Genomic DNA, 18687 nt, shown 5'->3' on the forward strand with positions numbered 1-18687 from the left:
TCTAAGTACTTTCTACCATCTGCTAGAAAAACTGAAATATTTAAAGGTTTTTTCCTTCCACTTTCTCTCTGACTCCTCATATATACAACTGACTTCATTCTTGCCATTTATGACCCATTAATATTTTGCATAGTTCCCTTTTATAAAAGTCGGTCTTTTATATATTTTATGCTACTGAATTATATTATAGTAATGGGTACAGGAAGAACAAAATATAAATAACTTTCCAGACTGAGAGAGCCAGCCTCATGGATTCATTGCCTTAAACCCACATTTGTGCTGTAGTTCAAGGATAGAAAGTGCTATTTACTGAAACAGATGTCAGTCATTTAAAGTTTCCTCCTAAAGTCAGAGGCCTCCAGCCTAATGGCTACTGGGTGCAACTTTGGGCGGGGCATTTGTGGGTTACCTCCTCACTCCTCTTGCTACCTGGGGGCAATTTGATCCTTGGCATAGATTAGGAAAACCCCACAGCTGCTCTAGACTAACCACAACTTTCAGTAGCTACAAAGGGCCATCCACCTTGATGGAGAAAAGCTGTATTATAGTTATGCCCCATTTTCCCCTCCAACCCAATAACCACCCTGGTTCCTCTTTGCTGGAGACTGTTGGGAGAATGGCATGGAAAGTATCTATGCCACTGTGGACACCTTAACAGTGGGAGAAGATCCAGGTGCTTTCTAGTCCCTTCACACCACTGGAAAGGCACAAAGGAACTGGCTTGGAGCTGAGGGTTATGGCCACAGACAGTTCTGAATTAGCTTACATCACTCTCTAGCAACTCTCTTTGGTCCTCACAAAGTGCAGCACTGATAGGTTCTAAGGAGAGTTAAGTCTAGGTCTCCTATGTCAGAAGAGGGTTGTTGTAACTATACTGGACCTTTCAGAAGGGGAGACAGAGTTTGGTAAGGGCTCCATGAAGGACTTGGAAAAACTACCAACGTGAACAAAAATATTTGTTTTGGTTTTAAAAACAGCAGATTACCACTTATCTTGTCATGTAGAAATCACCTTCAGGGAAAGGGTGAATCACTGTCAGAGAGACTAATGTAATATGTTGACCCTAAAGCAAGAGGTTGCATATTAGTTCCACTGTGAACATGAGGGAAAATCTACAGTGGTTCTGTTTGCCACAGGCTCGAATCCAGAGGCTTACTTATTTTTTTTCATATACCCAAAAGAAATAAAAGGTGTGACTGACAGTGAACACATTCTCTATTCACTAGGGAAAGCAAGCTCATGTATAGTTGTTCCATGTTCACAGTTCTTCTACTGAGGAGAGACAAGGGTTCATAAAGTGTCAAAAATGAAATGCTATAGTATTTTTCCCATTTCTGTGTTAAAGACAGCCAAAACAATTTTAATTACATTTGTACACAGGCAAATTTGATGGGAAATTGTATGCTGAGTCTGTGCATAGAATGAATATTTACAACTCAGTTATAAATGCTTGAGGAAAATAAAAACAAAACCAGGATTTATAATGGAAATGCTGTCACTAAATAGTTATGGCTGTGTCACTAGCAGAAGCTGCTATAAAAAAATTAAAAGATTTAGGAACTGAAGTAAAATGAAGTAACAAGTTGTACAGTTACTAACTCTTAATTGTTTAAATGTACCTACATAATGACATTAATAAATGTTACCCAAAAATCAGACTTCAGTAATGCTAAGAAGTATGATGGAATGAAGAAAGCTTTTTTTGTATCAATGTCAATCTGTTTACCATTACAAGGTTTGAGAGGCATATAAAATGAAGTCTGACTGGTAAAGGGCTACGCAAAGATTTATAACATTCAGTAAATAGTTTCTCATTGGTATTTTAAAACAGAATAGACAGGATGCAACATCCTAATTACTTTCAAGAACGAGCAATTATATTATGAACATAAAAAAGTGACAGATTATAACATTGTGTGACATTTTGAAGCTAACAGCTTCAATGGTTGCCTTATGGGCATCTCTAAGTAAAAACATCCTCAGAGAAGAAAAGTAATTAAAAACAGTCAAGGACCTCACCAAAACAAAACAACAGGAACAGAAACATGATACTAGTGGGTTTTGGTTGTTACTATTAAAATATAAAAAACTAAGAACAAACAAACAAACAAAGTCATTCCTCTCCCAAAAACTGTGTCGAATTTGTATGCAGTATTTTTGTAGCTATGTCAGACCCAGAACATTAGAGAGACAAGGAGAGTGAGGTAATATCTTTCATTGGACCAACTTCTGTTGGCAAGAGAAACAAGCTGAGCCAATAAAAAATATCTCACCCACCCTGTCTCTGTTCAGAGTTGATCATTTATCTTTTGTATAGCTAATATCCTTCTGGATTGAGGGATAGTTTCAGATATTCAGTCAAAACAGTTATGTCTATCAGCACAGCAGTATATTGGCACACACAAAGTCCCATTTAAATGGGAGGGACAAAGTTCAAAGTTTCTGAAACTGAGTGCACATATTTTTCATGTTTCTCTATCTGCATATATAAAACTAAATTAGCAATAATTGGAAATGAACATTTTACATGTGTATGTCATGTACTCAAATTCTGTTTTACTTTGTGTGCACAAAACTACCTGTTTTCATGCTCTACTGCACATGCAGTTTGAGGCCATATTTCAAACCATGCCTCTAAAAGTTTACAGAATGCCTGTTTGTAAGAATGGAGAGTTATTGAAAATGCCTTCACAAGGCTCTGTAAAAAAGGTTTCTAATCACAAAAAAGAAAAAAGATATAGAAAGGTGAGATTTAAACTGGTATAAAAAGTATTAACTTATTAAAACTGAGAAGTGCCTATTAATGTTTTCAAAGAGGAAAAAAATGCAGAAGTTCTTATTTTCATCATTTTGTTCTATAAACATAAGCAAATAATCTATTGTATACCTTTTATTTCCCTTACCTCACCCCATATACTGACTCAAAGGAGAAGCACTGAATCAAAGTGAGCCATGGAAAACAGAAAAACACTACATGCCTTATTTATAATTCTCTCTGTAGATAGATTATATCCCAGATCATTTTTGCCATTACCTTGTTTCTAGCAGTTTATTATGGTAGGTTTAATTTTGTTTTTCCTTTTCATTCAACAGGCTGAAGCAAATGGTCCAGCAAATCCTTTTATTAGTTCAAGTGCAAATGCTCCATCATCTTCCAGGACCTTAACCTCCTGCCAGTATGTGGGTTGGAGAGTTGCCAATGTACTCTCCCAGGTCTACTTACCACCCATTTATCCCAGCATCCCTCTGCCAAGCAAACCTAAACAGAAGCTATCTCCTATGCAGTATCAGCACTCAGAGCAGTGCGATGTGGAGAAAAGAACTGCACGTTCTTCTCTAAGGTATTTGTTTCCTACATATAAACCTCTGTCCCTTCCCCTTCACACACTCCATTTATTCTTCTGTTTATAAGGGAGATATATAGTTCCCAAGTTAATGACATTTATATTTAAAATTTTTACAACACTCTCTAGTCCCCTGAATTCAGCATCTGAAAAAGTTCAGCAAAATATATTTGGAGTAAAATTAGTCTGGATCATGTCTAATTTTTATGTTAAAAGGCTTGTATGCTTTGCATTGGAGTTGCCTGCCTCTATGTCATCTCAGCCTCATGCATTATTAGGTTTAAGAATAAGGTCTTTTAAAAAAGGAAACATTTTGCACACCAAAGTTATACAATTAAAGACTTTCTGAATTTATTTTAAGAACATGAGAATGGCCATACTGGATCAGATCAAAGGTCCATCTAGCCAAGTATCCCGTCTTCCCACAGGGGCCAATACTAGGTTCCCCAGAGGGAATGAACAGAACAGGTAATCAAGTGATCCATCCCCTGTCGCCCATTCTGGCAAACAGAGACTAAGGACACCATCCCTGTCCATCCTGGCTAATAGCCATTGATGGACCTATTCTCCATGAACTTATCTAGTTCTTTTTTGAACCCTGTTATAGTCTTGGCTTTCATAACATTGTCTGGTAAGGAGTCCCACAGATGGAAGTATTTCTTCACAAAATGCAGTCAATTTGTTTGTTTTAAACCTGCAGCCTATTAATTTCATTTGGTGACCCCTACTTCTTGTATTATGAGAAGGAATTTATTTCTTATTTACTTTCTCCACATCGGTCATGATTTTATAGACTTCAAACGTATCCTCCCTTACTCATGTCTTTTCCAAGTTGAAAAGTCCGAGTCTTATTAACTTCTTCTCATACGGAAGCTGTTCTCTACCCCTAATCATTTTTGTTGCCCTTTTTCTGTACCTTTTCCAATTCTCATATATCTTTTATGAGATGGGGCAACCATATCTGGATGCAGTATTCAAGATGTGGGTGTACCATGGTTTTATATAGAGGCAATATAATATTTTCTGTCTTACCTATCCCCTTCTTAATGATTCCCAATATTGTTCGCTTTTTTTGACTGCCTCTGCACATTGAATGGATGGTTTCAGAGAACTATTCCCAATGACTCCAAGATCTCTTTCTTGAGTGGTAACAGCTAATTTAGACCCCATCATTTTATTTATATATATATTCCCAGGCATACTGCAAAGAGCTACAAAAGGATCTTTGGGCAACAAAATGGCAGATGAAATTCAATGTTGATAAATGCACAGTAATGCACATGGCAAAATGTAATCCTAACTATATTTTATATGTTGCACAGAGATCCTTTTGTAGCTCTTCCAAGTCTGCCTGGGACTTATCTTAAGTAATTTTTTATCATTTGCCACCTCACTGTTTAACCCTTTTTCCAGATCATTTATGAATATGTTGAATAGGACTGATCCCAGTACAGACCCCTGGGGGACACCACTATTTACCACTCTCCATTCTGAAAACTGACTATTTATTCCTACCCTTTGTTTCCTATCTTTTAGCCAGTTACCAATCCATGAGAGGACCTTCCATCTTATCCCATAACTGCTTACTTTGCTTAAGAGGTTTTGGTGAGGGACTTTGTCAAAGGCTTTCTGAAAATCTAAGTACTCTATATCCACTGGATTCCCCCTTGTCCACATGCTTGTTGACCCTCCTCAAAAGAATTCTCACAAATTGATGAGGCAGGATTTCCTTTTACAAAAAAACATGTTGACTTTTCCACAACAAATTATGTTAATCTATGTGTCTGACAAGTTTGTTCTTTACTATAGTTTCAACCAGTTTGCCCAGTACTGAAGTCAGGCTTACTGGCCTGTAATTGTCGGGATCACCTCTGGAGCCCTTTTTAAAATTGGTGTCACATTAGCTATCCTCCAGCCATTTGGTACAGAAGCTGATTTAAATGATAGGTTACAGACTATAGTTAGTAGTTCTGCCATTTCACATTTGAGTTCCTTCAGAACTCTTGGGTGAATGCCATCTAGTCCTGGTGACTTATTACTGTTTAGTTTAGCAATTTGTTCCAAAACCTCCTCTAATGATACCTCAATCTGGGACAGTACCTCAGATTTGTCACCTAAAAAGAATGGCTCAGGTTTGGGAATCTCCCTCAGATCCTCAGCTGTGAAGACCTATACAAAGAATTCATTTAGTTTCTCTGGAACAGCCTTATCGTCCCCGAGTGGTCCTTTAGCATCTTGATCATCCAGTGGCCCCACTGGTTGTTTAGCAGGCTTCCTGCTTCTAATGTACTTAATATTTTTTGCTATTACTTTTTGAGGGACAAAGTTCCTTTTGAATCAGGTGATATAGCAACCCAGTTTTCAGGAAGGTATCCAATAATCAAAGTAAAAAAAGATAATTCAGGACTGTATACTGATTTAAATGAAATCTTTTTGGCCCAGTCCTGTCATCCTGCCACATATGAAAGTAATGTCAAGGATCTCAGTTATATTAGTAAACATGTATTTTATTCCAGGAGGAAATGAAATGTCCAGCCTCAAGTTTAAAAGATTCAGTGCATGGGCAAAATTCCAATATTTTACTACTAATCCTGGTACAAAAAGAGAGTTACAAAAATGAACATTAAATGTCTCAGTTGTATATAAGGTAGTGTGTGTGTGAAAGGACTGCAGGGCCCCTAAAGACTTCAGTTAAGCCTTGTATGCATATGGCTTTTTTGGTCTTACATGCAGTTTGGTTCTTAATTTCTCTCCTGCCCCCAGAAAATATGATTCTCAGTGCACATGTACTGTGCATAAATAGGTATGAGATTACCAGGTCTGTGCACAATTTCATGCATAAATAGCAAAGTGGGAGTGAGAGAACAAACCATGCTTAGAGGTTAGTTTGAAGATTTGACCCAATATGATCAGTGAATATATCATAATTTTCTTTACTTGTTCGTGCTGTACAGATTTTTTTTTGTGCCATACTCTATTTCTCATTTTATTTTTGAATTGCTATAGTGTGTTAGGTTAGTTAATATTTGTATAGCCCCTTGAAGGTGAAAGGCATTATATAATTGCTATTATGTAATTAAGAAGTCACCTTCACTTAGAACAATTTAGCGTAAAAATAGAAAGCATGTCCAAGGTCAGCATGAAACATCACTTTCTAACTCGAAGGAATTAAATATCTATACAACTTCATTTCAGACTAGCATAGTAAAGGTCATACTCTAATATGACTAAAGGATTTTTTTTTTTTTAAAAAGGGTTCTTTCAGCTACAAATAATCCTGACGAGCTAGGCTTTCTGAAGGGTGGTAAATTCTTAGAGACCAACGCATAGCAATGGTGAAAATATCCGTAGATGAGACAGCTACATATAAACATGCAACAACTTTTGGCAATAAATAAAGCATGACTTTTTCCACATTATCAAAGGCAAAATGTGTCAGATCTAAACTGAAGTATGACTACTGTCTGTTGCCTAAAGAAGGAGGACTATAATCCAGGAGTTCTTGATGCTAGTTTTTGAAGTCATGCACTGCTGATTCAAGATCCAGAAAATAATTCATAACAGTTACAGTAATTCAGGTTCTGAAAGCAATATGTGGCCTGGTAGGCTCACTGAACAGAGACAAGTTTGTGGAAATGGATTTTCAGACCCTCATGACCTAGATTTGCAGTGTTCTGGTAGCCAATAATATCCTTGTAAAAGTGCTTGAACCTTCTCTTTGAAGCCTAAAACTGTGTGATGCTCAATATGTGCAAGTTAAATTAGGCCTCTATCAACTTTTGCCTACAGCCCTCTTCAATGATCTGCTCATTTTGGCTGGCACCCTCAACCACCACCCTTATCAACTCAAGCAAATGGGCCTCAGAGCTGTTCTAAGATGTGCCTGTCTGCAACATCCCTCCCACCCTTTCAGGCACTCAGGGATCACTGGAGCGCAGTGATCCTCTTGCTATGCCCCTTTTCTCTCAGACATGCTCTGACATATCCCCTCCATCTGGCACCAGGCCATGGGATGGCCACCTGGATACTCCCCTTACACTAGGAGAATCCCCATGTAGCCAGTGACGCTGCAGCAATGTAAAGGAGCTGGGAAGGAGAGTCAGGGGCAAGAGAAGCCAATGGAGCCATGCCAGTTTACACCAGCTGAAGATCTGGGCCAATATCCTTACTGTAATAGGAACTCCATGTCCAGCTCAATACAACCAACCAATTTAAAAATATTCTTTTCAGCTGCTTCAAAATATCGTGCATGGGAGAATCCAAGGGAAAGGAAATTACTGATATGAAATGAGATGGGACTGCAGCACCCTCATGGCTTGTGACCTGCCTCTCAGTGAAGTGAAAGGCAGGTTAATTACTGATTTAAAAACCAACCAACCCCCACACTGAGTCATGCCACAGCCTAAGTGCAGCAGCAAAGCTCTGACAAAAAGAGAGTGATAAACTGTGAGGCATCTCACATACTGCAAAATGCTAGAAACCTAACTGCTGAAACATGTCATATTTGATTTTCCATTGTATCTGAGAACCAGTTGGAACTCTTTCATCTTGTGTCATCAGCCCTGGTGTAAGAAAGCAGTAGGTTAACTACTCTACCACGCCCCCACTTCCTTGCCTCCTGGCCCTTCCCCACACCAATATACTGGTTCCCTCTCCTTACACTGGAGCAACATCCACCAGCCTCCCACCAGTGCAGAGTTCCTCTGTGAAGAAAGAAATCTCCATTCGCTATCTCTGGCCACTTTGCCCTGCTTACACAGTGACATTAGCAGACCAGAGGAAGCAGGCCCATAGTTATTTCCATCTCATACCTACCCAATATCTACTCTATCTAGAAAGAAGGGTGAAGGTATATTGTCAATCCTGGTTATGCATCAGAGTGTTCGTCTACACTTTGCCGATGTGGTTTGCAGTCTTCTTAATCATTCTGGATCTTTCACTGCTTTTAGAGTCTCAGGTGACAGCTGGGCAATGTAAGTGCACTTTTCATCTATGGTTATCCTTGTGTGCTGCTGTTCCTCCTCAACAAGACCTCCTCACAGAGGTCTATGACTTTAACATCAAGGCTAGAGTACTACCATACATTCTGCTTAGAGCAACCCTTGAAAAGGACTCAAACTCATACAGCTACTCCCCTGAAGTGTAACAAACATTTGAGGGCATAACACTAGCCCTCAGTGATCTGTGCTAGATATTAGTAGCAGGTGGTGGTGTCAGTTAAAACCAAAGTGGTCTGTAACCCAGCTATCTGAGAGACCATCTCTTCACCAATATCCCGCTCTGGGAGTAAAGATCTGCCAGATCACTCTCATAGCCAGTTCCAGTCAGAGCATTGTGAAGGACCTACTCAGGCTGGCAGTCCATCTGAACCTGCTTGGCAAGCATCAGGGAACAGCACAAGCTCTTTTTTTAGCCAGGCTTTTCATTTAACTTTATAATAAGAAATGTGGTTTATAAAGAAGCAGGTGTGCTGTTAGCCTGTTGATTGGTTATTGAGTGCTTTTACTGATGTATAGCACCTAGTTGCTTTAGAGACAGGTGACGCTATATATTTCTAAACAAATAAGTATGTTGAGTAGCTGCTTTGAGCCTTTAGTTCCAGCCAGTCAAAGGTTATTTATTGCATAAACTCTTCTCAGTTACCATGCTGGCCTGTGTTAAGTGTGATAAGAAAACTCATTCAGAATTTAACAGCCAAAGAGAGGCACATGGAAGTCAAAAAGGAGTAGCTAGAGGCCCATAGTTATAATTTAAATACTACTTGTATTGGCTAAAGCTTAAATACAGAAAGAGTAGAGCCAGATGTGTGTGCATCCCTCCTCTGCCCCCGCCCCCACCAGTCAGTACAAGTTCTGCTGACCTGCTAATGTGGAGAAATGTGTGCATTTTTATTTTATAGTTATTTGTTTTTCCAAACAAAGGAAAAAATTGTGCCAGCAGTGGATACTAATTTTGACAGACTGCCTCACTGTGTTACCATCTGAAAAACAATATTAAAAGAAGTCAGATGGAAAAGGTTTAGGGCAAACACATTTCCTTTCTAGCCAGGCTATAAACAAATTAGTTCCATTTTCTAGCTATTTCTACAGTGTCTTCCTTAGGAAATAAGAGACTAGATATGCCAACAAGAGTGTATGAAGCCAAACATAAGGAGGTAAAAATTGTCTATCACTACTCATAGACTTTAAGGTCAGAAGGGACCATTATGATCATCTAGCAGAAGAGCAGGAGAAATGTACCCCCAGAGCCCTGCTGGTGGAGGCTGACCTGAAATAAGTTGAGTCAACGGCCCATGCCCCCTGTACAGCCAATGCCTCTACTTGTAGACGCATATACCTGGAGGCCAGAAAGGACCATCCATGTTCATCTAGTCTGACCTCCTGCACATTGGCCACAGAACCTCACCCACGTCTCCCGTAGTAGGTCCATAACCTCTGGCAGAGTTACTGAAGTCTTCAAATCTTGATTTAAAGTCTTCAAGTTACAGAGAATCCACCATTTACTCTAGTTCAAACCAGCAAGTGGCCCATGCCCCATGCTGCAGAAGAAGGTGAAAAACCCCCAAGATCTCTGCCAATACGAGTTCAAGGAAAATTCCTTCCTGATCCCAAATATAGTGATCAGTTAGATCCGGAGCATGTGGAGGAGACTGACCAGCCAAACACCTGAGAAAGAATTCCACGTAATAACTCACAGCCTTCTCCATCTCTGACTGTTGGAGATATTAATTACAAGCTGTTGCAGATGGGCCATATGCCACTGTAGGAAATCGCAACATACCATCCTCTCTATGACTTCTCAAACTTGATCTTAAAACAAATTAGGTTTGTTTGCCCCTTCTGATCCCCTTGGAATACTGTTCCAAAACTTCACTCCTCTGATGGTTAGAAACCTTAGGGTTGAAATCAGACAAAAACGTATTGATGGACAATTTATATCAATTTGTTCTTGTGCCAGCATTGTGCCTTAACTTAAATAATTCCTCTTCCTCCCTGCTATTTATCCCTCTGATGTATTTATAGAGAGCATCCGTGTCTTCCCTCATCCTTTGTTTTATTAAGCTAAATAAGCCAGCCTCCTTAAGTCTCCTCTCAGAAGGCAGGGTCTCCATTCCTCTGATCATCCTAGTACACCTCTACCCCGATATAACTCGACCCGATATAATGCGGGTTTGCATACAACGTGGTAAAGCTCTGACATGCTGCTCTAGGCAGCATGTTAAGGGTGCTGGGCCAGACCAGGGGTTCGATAAGAGGCAGAGGGTTTCGGGGACAGTCAGGGGCTCCCTCCACCAGGGTCTGGGGAACAGAGGCTGTGAGAGGACATTTCTGAGGGCCCTGCAGTCTCAGAGTGGCCTGGAAGATTAGCAGGGAGCCAGGAGCAGCCCGCTCTGCTTCCCTCAGCCCGGCCGCAGCCATGTGGCTCAGGAAGGGGACTTGGGGGAAAGGATCTCCCCCACACTCATCAGCGGCGGAAGCGGAGCAGCCCAGTCCCAGTCCACTCCACTCTGCCAGCTCCCAGCCGCAGTTCTCCACTTCCCGCCGCCAGTGAGTGCGGTGAGCATCCTTTCCCCAACCGCTCCGCACTCACCTGTGGCTGGAAGCGAAGCAACCCATCCCCAGCCAGCTCCACTCCGCCAGCTCCCAGCCGTGGTGCTCCACTTCCCACTACAGGTGAGTGTGGGACCTTTCCCCAGCCGCCTCCCAGCGTCACGGCTGGAGCCGCGTCCCTCTGCTTCCCACCACAGGTGAGTGCAGGGGGGCATCCTTTTCCCAACCTCCCTGCACTCACCAACGGCAGGAAGTGGAGCGCTACAGCTGGGAGCTGGCAGAGTGGAGCAGACTGGGGCCGGGTGGCTCTGCTTCCTGCCGCTGCCAGTGAGTGCCTGTCAGGGGGTCGGGTGGGGGGGTGGCTAGGGATTAGAACAGTCAGGAGACAGGGGTCTCTGGAGGGCATGGTCAGGGAACAAGGAACAGGGTGGGACAAAGCAAGTTTGATATAAAACGATCTCACCTATAACGCGGTGAGATTTTCTTTCTCCCGAGAACAGCGTTATATCGGGCTAGAGGTGTAGTTCTTCTCTGCACCTGTTCCAGTTGAATTGATATTTCTTAAACCTGGGAGACCAGAAGTGTGCCTCTTCCTTCCGGGAGAATAGGGGTTAAAAGAGCCATGCAATATTCTAAGACTTCTCTAGGCTAGTGTCCATAGTCTAAGCCCTCTGCTATATCAGTAGCATCCTTATAGACAGCAAACTTGATTTATTCTAACTAGTATAGGGCCGATGAAAAGACAGTCTGGGAAAGGAGGAGTGCTAGAAAACAATTTTTCAGATGACATCTTTCTGTGTGACATGTCTTTACTGAGTTTGGCCTTCATTTCTTGACATGGGAAAGGCTGACTGGCAACTTGTTTAATTAGATGAGTGTGCTTAGAAAGTTTTTTTGAAATACAGAAATAAGCAAATAGGTCTATCTGAGAGAAGCCGTGATAGGGTCTAGAGAAGTAGCATGAGTAAGCTAGTACCAAATAGAAATTTTTCCCCAAAGTGCTTTTCCTTTTATTCTCAAGTGTTTTGTCAGATACTAATACTTGAGGCTGCGTGTCAAAATTGTAGGTTAAAGGCTTGATCCACAAAGGGACTTAAGTTCATAACTGCTACTTTAGGTGGCAAAGTGCAACATTTTGGTACCACTACCATTCACTAAATCAGTCAGCTACCTAACCCTGTAGGTGCCTATGTGTTCTCCATTATAGTCCTCCAGGTGCCTGAATTTCAGCAGCCGGCAGGTGCACAGCCACCTGAGTTCTGACATCATCCAGCAGCTTGGTCCCTAATTAATGTCTTAGTCCCAGTGGGATTCACAAACTAGGTATTTCCCCATCTATCTTGCCTTCAGGGCTTGATCCAGGAAGCATGCACAGAGCACAACTAAATCCACACAAGGGGGCATCTCCTCTTACACCTTTTCTGCCCAACAGTGCAGTGGTTATAATACTCACCCAGGATGTGGGAGATGCAGGTTTAAATCCCCACACTCTGCCTAAGATGGAGCAGGGACTTGAATCCCACCTCCCACATGACTGCCACAATGACTGGGCGGGCTATCGTGTGTTTTCGGATGGGTCTTCAACCTCTCCTGTTGAAGCTGTTCCATGTTGTATAAATGATTAGTTATACATTGAGGCACAGGGACTGGAACCTGGGTCCCTCCCAGGAGTGCCCTAACCACTTTTCTATACAGTCACTTCACTTTTGCCCAGTGATTATTTAATGATTTACATACAGTGGCACAGGTTCAACATGAGATTGAGAGTCCTGCCCTCAGAATACCTCATGGCCCAGTGGTTACAGCACTCACCTGGAAGATGGGATTCAAAACACTGCTCCATGTCAGGCAGAGTAGGGATTTGAACCCAGCTTGCCTACATCCTGGCTAAAGTGCTCTAACCACTGGGCTCCCTAGTGGGGGGCACTTCCTCCTCAGTTTTTGCAGGGTTTGTTTGTTTTGCACAAAATCTGACTAGCTTGCCTTAAGCACATAACTCCAGCAGAGGATTCACTGCTCTGAATCCTGAGTAGGGTTAGGCACCTAAATACCTCTGAGGACCAGGGTGTAAGGCCGCACCCCCCTCCTCAGCATTTCCTACCAGGTAGTTTAGGCAGCTCCCTGCTCAATGTGCTGGCTTCTGTGAATTCCATTCTTAGGCACCCGATTCACCCCAGGCCTTGCATAAGAAATCAGGAGCCTAACGCGGTGTTGCTAGTTCTACTAAGCAGCAGGGTAATCTAAGCGTTAGGTGCTGCAATACTTAGCATTGCAATGCGCAAATCTCTTTGGGAATCTAGCTCTAAGGGCTTGATTTTGCTCTATCAAAAACAAAAAATGACAATTAAGACCATAGGTGCCTCACTACATACCATGGGCCTAAATCTGCTGTCACTGAAATCACTGGCAAAACACCTGTTGCCCGCAGTGCTTCAGGATCTTGTCCCATAGGGCCAGAAGCATTTACATGTCAGTGACTTAACAGCAATTGCATGGATGCAAGTGAGAGCACAATTTGCTCCTCCCCTCATCTATTCCACTTTAACATCCTTAACTTTTTCTCCTAGTTACTTGCTGAGTTCTCTGCTTCTTTTCAACACAATGGACAAAAGCCCTTTGCTTCTTTCTCACCTTCAAACTGTAATATCACTTTAATATACTTATCCCTACAGCATACCCACATTGTCTATTTCCAGCTGTCATGCACTGTATATTACAGCTCCCTTCCTTCATTCCAACCCCCAATTACTTGTCTCCCTTTCTCAGTCTCTTCTTACAGTGATTCAGGTGTTCTTCCACTCATCCACTATTGTTCCTTAAAAGAGTAGAGCTGCATCAAGCACTAACCATGTATCTTTAATAAATTGTCATATTCATTTATCTTCTTGAGCAGCTTCCACTTCCCTCTCCAGCTGTGCCACTGCAATTTAAGATTAGTAATTGTTAAGCATCCATCATATGTAAAATGAATTGTCTCTACATACTTAACTGTTAACCAGAGCACAGTAGCTGTCATTCCCACTCACCTTCCTTTTTCTTTTTGTTCAGATAAAAAAAAGTTCAGACAAAGGGGAAAATGCATTGCTAACATTAAGATGCCCACACAGACTGAAAAACTAGAGATAAGGAGAATTCCTCCCACCTAAGTTATTTTATTGGCCTTATGTAGTGATAAATTCTATATATACTCATTTTTCTCAGCTGTCCTACTTCTAAGCAGGAATATGTGCTTGTTGTCCCTGAGTTTCCAAGTAAAATATTTTAAGCAGTCACTCAGTTCAACAAGTTGTCCATTAGCCATTCTAATGTCAAGAATATAGAGGCAAACTCAGTGAAACCATGTCACACAGACAAATGTGTCATCTGTGGAATTGTTTTCCAGCATATTCTCCTTGCCTCTGTCTTTTCATCGGGTCTTGTTATAAACAATACATCCAGCCTGGTACAGCAGCTGTGACACAACCATCCTAACAGTATGTCACTTAAAAAAAAACAAAACAAAAAAACAAAAATACAAAAATAAAATCCCTAGAAAAACAGCACTCCTTGATTGTTGCCAGGCCAAAAAGAAACCTGTTTGTAATACCCTATTTTTATTTCCTTTGATCTGTTAAATATTGTTTTTCAGATGCTAACACAAATGTTTCTTAGATGCATGATTCTACAGAATCCTTACTTGTGCTAGGTAGCACTTAGTCACATGGGTAGCTCAACTGGGACTGTATACGTGAGCAAGTGCTGCTTGCTGGGAAGTAAGGATTGCGTAATGGGTCCAAAAAGAATTTACCCACGTATTTCAGTGGGAGCAGGATTGTGTAAACAAAAAGTGATGTTTTAAGAATCATTGTTATGAAACGTGAAATTACTTAGAGTGGCGAGAGACTATTCTTCCAATAGAACCATTGTTTTATTCATTGCATAGGAGTTTGCATTTTTTTATTCCCAATGTAGTGAAGACAATGGAGGCCATATCATATTGCAGATAATGGATTAGCACAGTGCTGTTCTAGTCACCTAGAGCCAGATTATGCAGCCCTTGCTTACAAGGAGTAGCATCTTCCAGCAGTCTAGTCGTCTTGAACTCAGTGAGGGTTCCTCGCACAGTAAGATACCACTTAGCATTAGTGAGGATGGCAGAATCTGGCCCCTAGAAATCAGCCAGGTGTTCCTGAAAGCATTTTCATCAGTGTTGTGGGAGTGGATAGTGAGAGGAAGCTTTAACAGGAAGAGTAAGTAGTAAGCGATTACACTCTTCTGTATTTTAGTGTTGTAATTAATTATTCTCATCGCCAATAGGCCAAGCATTCTGAGCACTGTAAAGAGCATTATTTTAAAAAGACCAGTTGTCATTTTAATCAGTGGAGAGAGCCATGTAACAGTTCTTCATGTCAAAAAAGGTAAATCAATAACAGAGCATACAGTGAGGAGACAGACTGGATAAAAGTCAGGGTGGATATGAGAGATGTAGTCAAACACATAGCAGGATTGCAGTTCATATGCACTGTGCCCAATTATCTCCTTGCTTTTACAATTGTAATAATGTAACCCACTTTGTAAGCCCTTCAATAAGAGGGTCTAATATTTGCTTCAGACTGAAACCTAGCATACGGAACCAAAAGCATGAGGGGAAGAACTTGCTACATTTTCATTACAACACACTTTCACATTAGCGTGTGACTCAAAAACAACCAAGCGAACTTAAGAGTACATACACATTAGAAGCAATTGGAGATTGTTGTTAGTTGTTTGCTCCTCCGTTATGTCAATAACAGCTTAGTAATAGATATTTTATTTTATGTGTGGCACAAGTGTACCTGACTACCCAGGTTAATGTTTCCTTTGCCATTCACCTTTTATACAGTGATGAGACTTTTTAACAGGCATATAATAAAAACAGCTTTGTTTAAAAAACAAACAACAACAAAACCAGAATGTTTTAAGAATTCAACCAGTAGTTGGAGAGGAACGGGTTGCACAAGACAGCTACTCCCTGGTTCTGTCCCCATCTTTCAGGGCATTGTCAGTCATTTCCCCCATTTGCTCTGCAACATGAGAGTTTAATGCTATATTTCACCATAGTGAAGATTGTTTCTCACCATATGAGCTTTCAGATTGTGATGCTGAATGACACACCTACAGCTCAAAAGACAGAGACAAGCTTGTCTCTCTCACCAACAGAAGTTGCTCCAATAAAAGGTATTACCTCACCCATATTGTCTCTAATATCCTGGGACCAACAGGGCTACAACACCACTGCATAAAACAATTACACCTCCTTTAAAATGATTTACCTGGAGATAGCATGAAATATTTGTATAACAGGATACAGTGATGGGCCTGAGGGAGCTCTTAGGGGCCACTTGTTAGAATTCTGCACACTAACTGAAGGCAATTATCCCAGCCTGCACTGCAGCTCACCTCCTCTTAGTCTAAGCATCCCTGGGGCTCATAAAAATCTTTGAGCAGCAATATTTTTGCTTTTGGAATGGACCATGTTGCACAGATTTGCAATAACATGTTTAGTCCTGATCCTTCCCAGCTCCCATAAGGCCTTCACACTACTCACCAGTCTTACACAAGATTTGAACATTATGCTGTAGTTATCAGTGTCTGAGCACGTATCACCAGTGTCTGATCACGTTCTATGCAAAAAAACCTCAAGAGCAAATAGCTAAGTCTCTAGTGAACTCCATGGAGTTTCTGGTACCTCTTTTTCTGGAGTTAAAATCTCTTCTTGGGGTAAGGTTTTTGTTTAAATTAATAAAAAACAACAACAAAAAGCCCCTTCCTGTGTACTTAACATTTTGTTCTAAAGAAAATCCAATACCATATGATCCTTTCCAGGAGATTTTATAAGTTTGTTGGGCAAATGGTGGTTGATAGCTTCCTTAGCTGCTGTGAGGCAGATCCCCAGTTCTGTGCCTTTCATCATGTGCACTCTGCTACACGACTCTGGGGAAACGTGGCTGTGAGAGCCCCATCGGACATCCCTGAAGGACAAGTATTTCAGAGGATGGTACATCAGACTCTTACTAAAGTGGATCAGATTCAGTCCTGGGTTTGTGTGCACACACAAGTCCACGGCTTACAGTGAAAGGTTGCCATGTGGAACTGAGAATAAAGTTTGGCTCATTACATGAAACAGCTAGAGCTTAATGTTCAAAGGGAAAGGCAGTTACAGCCTTGTGCCAAAAATGCCTGTGTAATTGTGTATCTAATTTGCACACTGAACTAAATTTGGACTGTATTGCTTTTATGGTATATGGGACATAGTAAAAGAGTAGGAAACAGTCAGGAAATAAACATTAACTTATAATACATAATTAGAAGAGGTAAATTACCTAAAAGAACCCAAAACAATCTTATGAATATAATTTCCTTTCAGCCTAATTATATATGTTCTCAGAATATTCCAAACTGCACCAGCCTTCACTAAGGTGGAGGGTAATATCGCCAGCCTGAAGATTATCCTTAAAAAAAAAAAACTTGTGCCACAAGATGGCAGCCTAAAATCAGCCTTCTATAGAAGTGACACTATCCATCCTTAGTTCTTAAAAATATTTTCCAATTACTTCTATTAAGTCTGTGCTGTGAAAATGTATCAATCATAGTTATGAAATAATCAGGCCAATGTTTGCAAATCGTGATCTGATCTGTACCTGATGATATTTTGAGTAGTATCAATGAGTCAAAATTTTAGCTATTAAAAAAAAGTTACATTCATCTGATATCTAGTGTTAACAATGCGGAGGGAGGGGAGAAGAAGAGTACCTAAAAATATATTTATTGACTACTGCTTGATAGAGTTAAGAAGTAGAACTACATAATATTTTAGTGCAACATCTTGGTTCTAATTAGCAACATTGTTTATAATTTGAATATTCTGGGGATTGCTGTCTAAATTTTAAGCGTGAGGGTTGAATTCCATAAGAAACACTTTGCAGTTTGCTAGCAATTAAGTCAGATTCAGACCTAGTGCAAATCCCCTATTAATGCAACCAGATTTGACATTTTGCCTTTGTTGTACATTTTCTCTTAATTTCTGTTAGGGACTATGATTATTGTATATGAAGTTGTTTCCACTCTGCTCTGCATATTTGAACTAAATTAAGGTTCAATCAGAAGAATTCAAAGCAATAAAATGTGTAACAGTTATTTTAACTATCCATCATCTATTCTGTGCATTTCTAATACGCTCATGGTAGTAAGGCACCAATACTACTTAATGTTACATTTCAAAGCACTGTACATTCACTAACTAATTAAGATATCCACATACTATCTAAAAATGCCTGTGAATATCAACTGAAAATATATTGGATTCTTTATGCCTGTGTTTGTACCCTTTGTGTGTTCCTTTATGCAATGTTTTAACAAGTGATTTGGCTGCACCGATGTTTGAGGAAACAGTGAGTTGTATGATTTATTCTAATGCTTGTAAAGGTGGTGAATTTTGAACACAACTGAGTATTCACACTAGAAATCCAATTCTGGGAGCTATATGCTCATCCAGTTAGGGAGAAAAAACAAATGATGTGATCTTTATATCCAATCATAGCTACCAACAGCTAAAATTTGATTCTGAATACTGAATGCTTCTAAACTGTTTGAATATAGCTGGGCAACATTTTTCATACAAACCCCTCCCCATCCCTCACTGAAACAGTGTAGATTCAGGTTTACCAAAACAAATAATGAATTTGAGTTGTTATTTTTTTTTAAATGACAAGATAGTTCATTTTTGGCATTTTGAAAATGCAAAGTTGTAATTTCATTTCAGAAAGGTTATTCCA

The 18687-nt window shown here is 40.5% G+C and overlaps 1 protein-coding gene across 2 annotated transcripts in view; it reads left to right on the forward strand.

Moving 5' to 3' along the window:
• Window positions 1-18687, forward strand: part of TMEM232 (transmembrane protein 232) — a 128269-nt gene that overhangs the window by 85522 nt on the left and 24060 nt on the right. For both annotated transcript variants that reach the window (XM_030567470.1, XM_030567471.1), the window contains one exon: window positions 3094-3341. In XM_030567470.1, the coding sequence (XP_030423330.1) occupies window positions 3094-3341 (248 nt within the window). The remainder of the gene's footprint in view (window positions 1-3093; window positions 3342-18687) is intronic.

This window comes from Gopherus evgoodei, chromosome 6 (assembly GCF_007399415.2).
Source record: "Gopherus evgoodei ecotype Sinaloan lineage chromosome 6, rGopEvg1_v1.p, whole genome shotgun sequence".
Taxonomy (NCBI): Eukaryota; Metazoa; Chordata; order Testudines; family Testudinidae; genus Gopherus; species Gopherus evgoodei.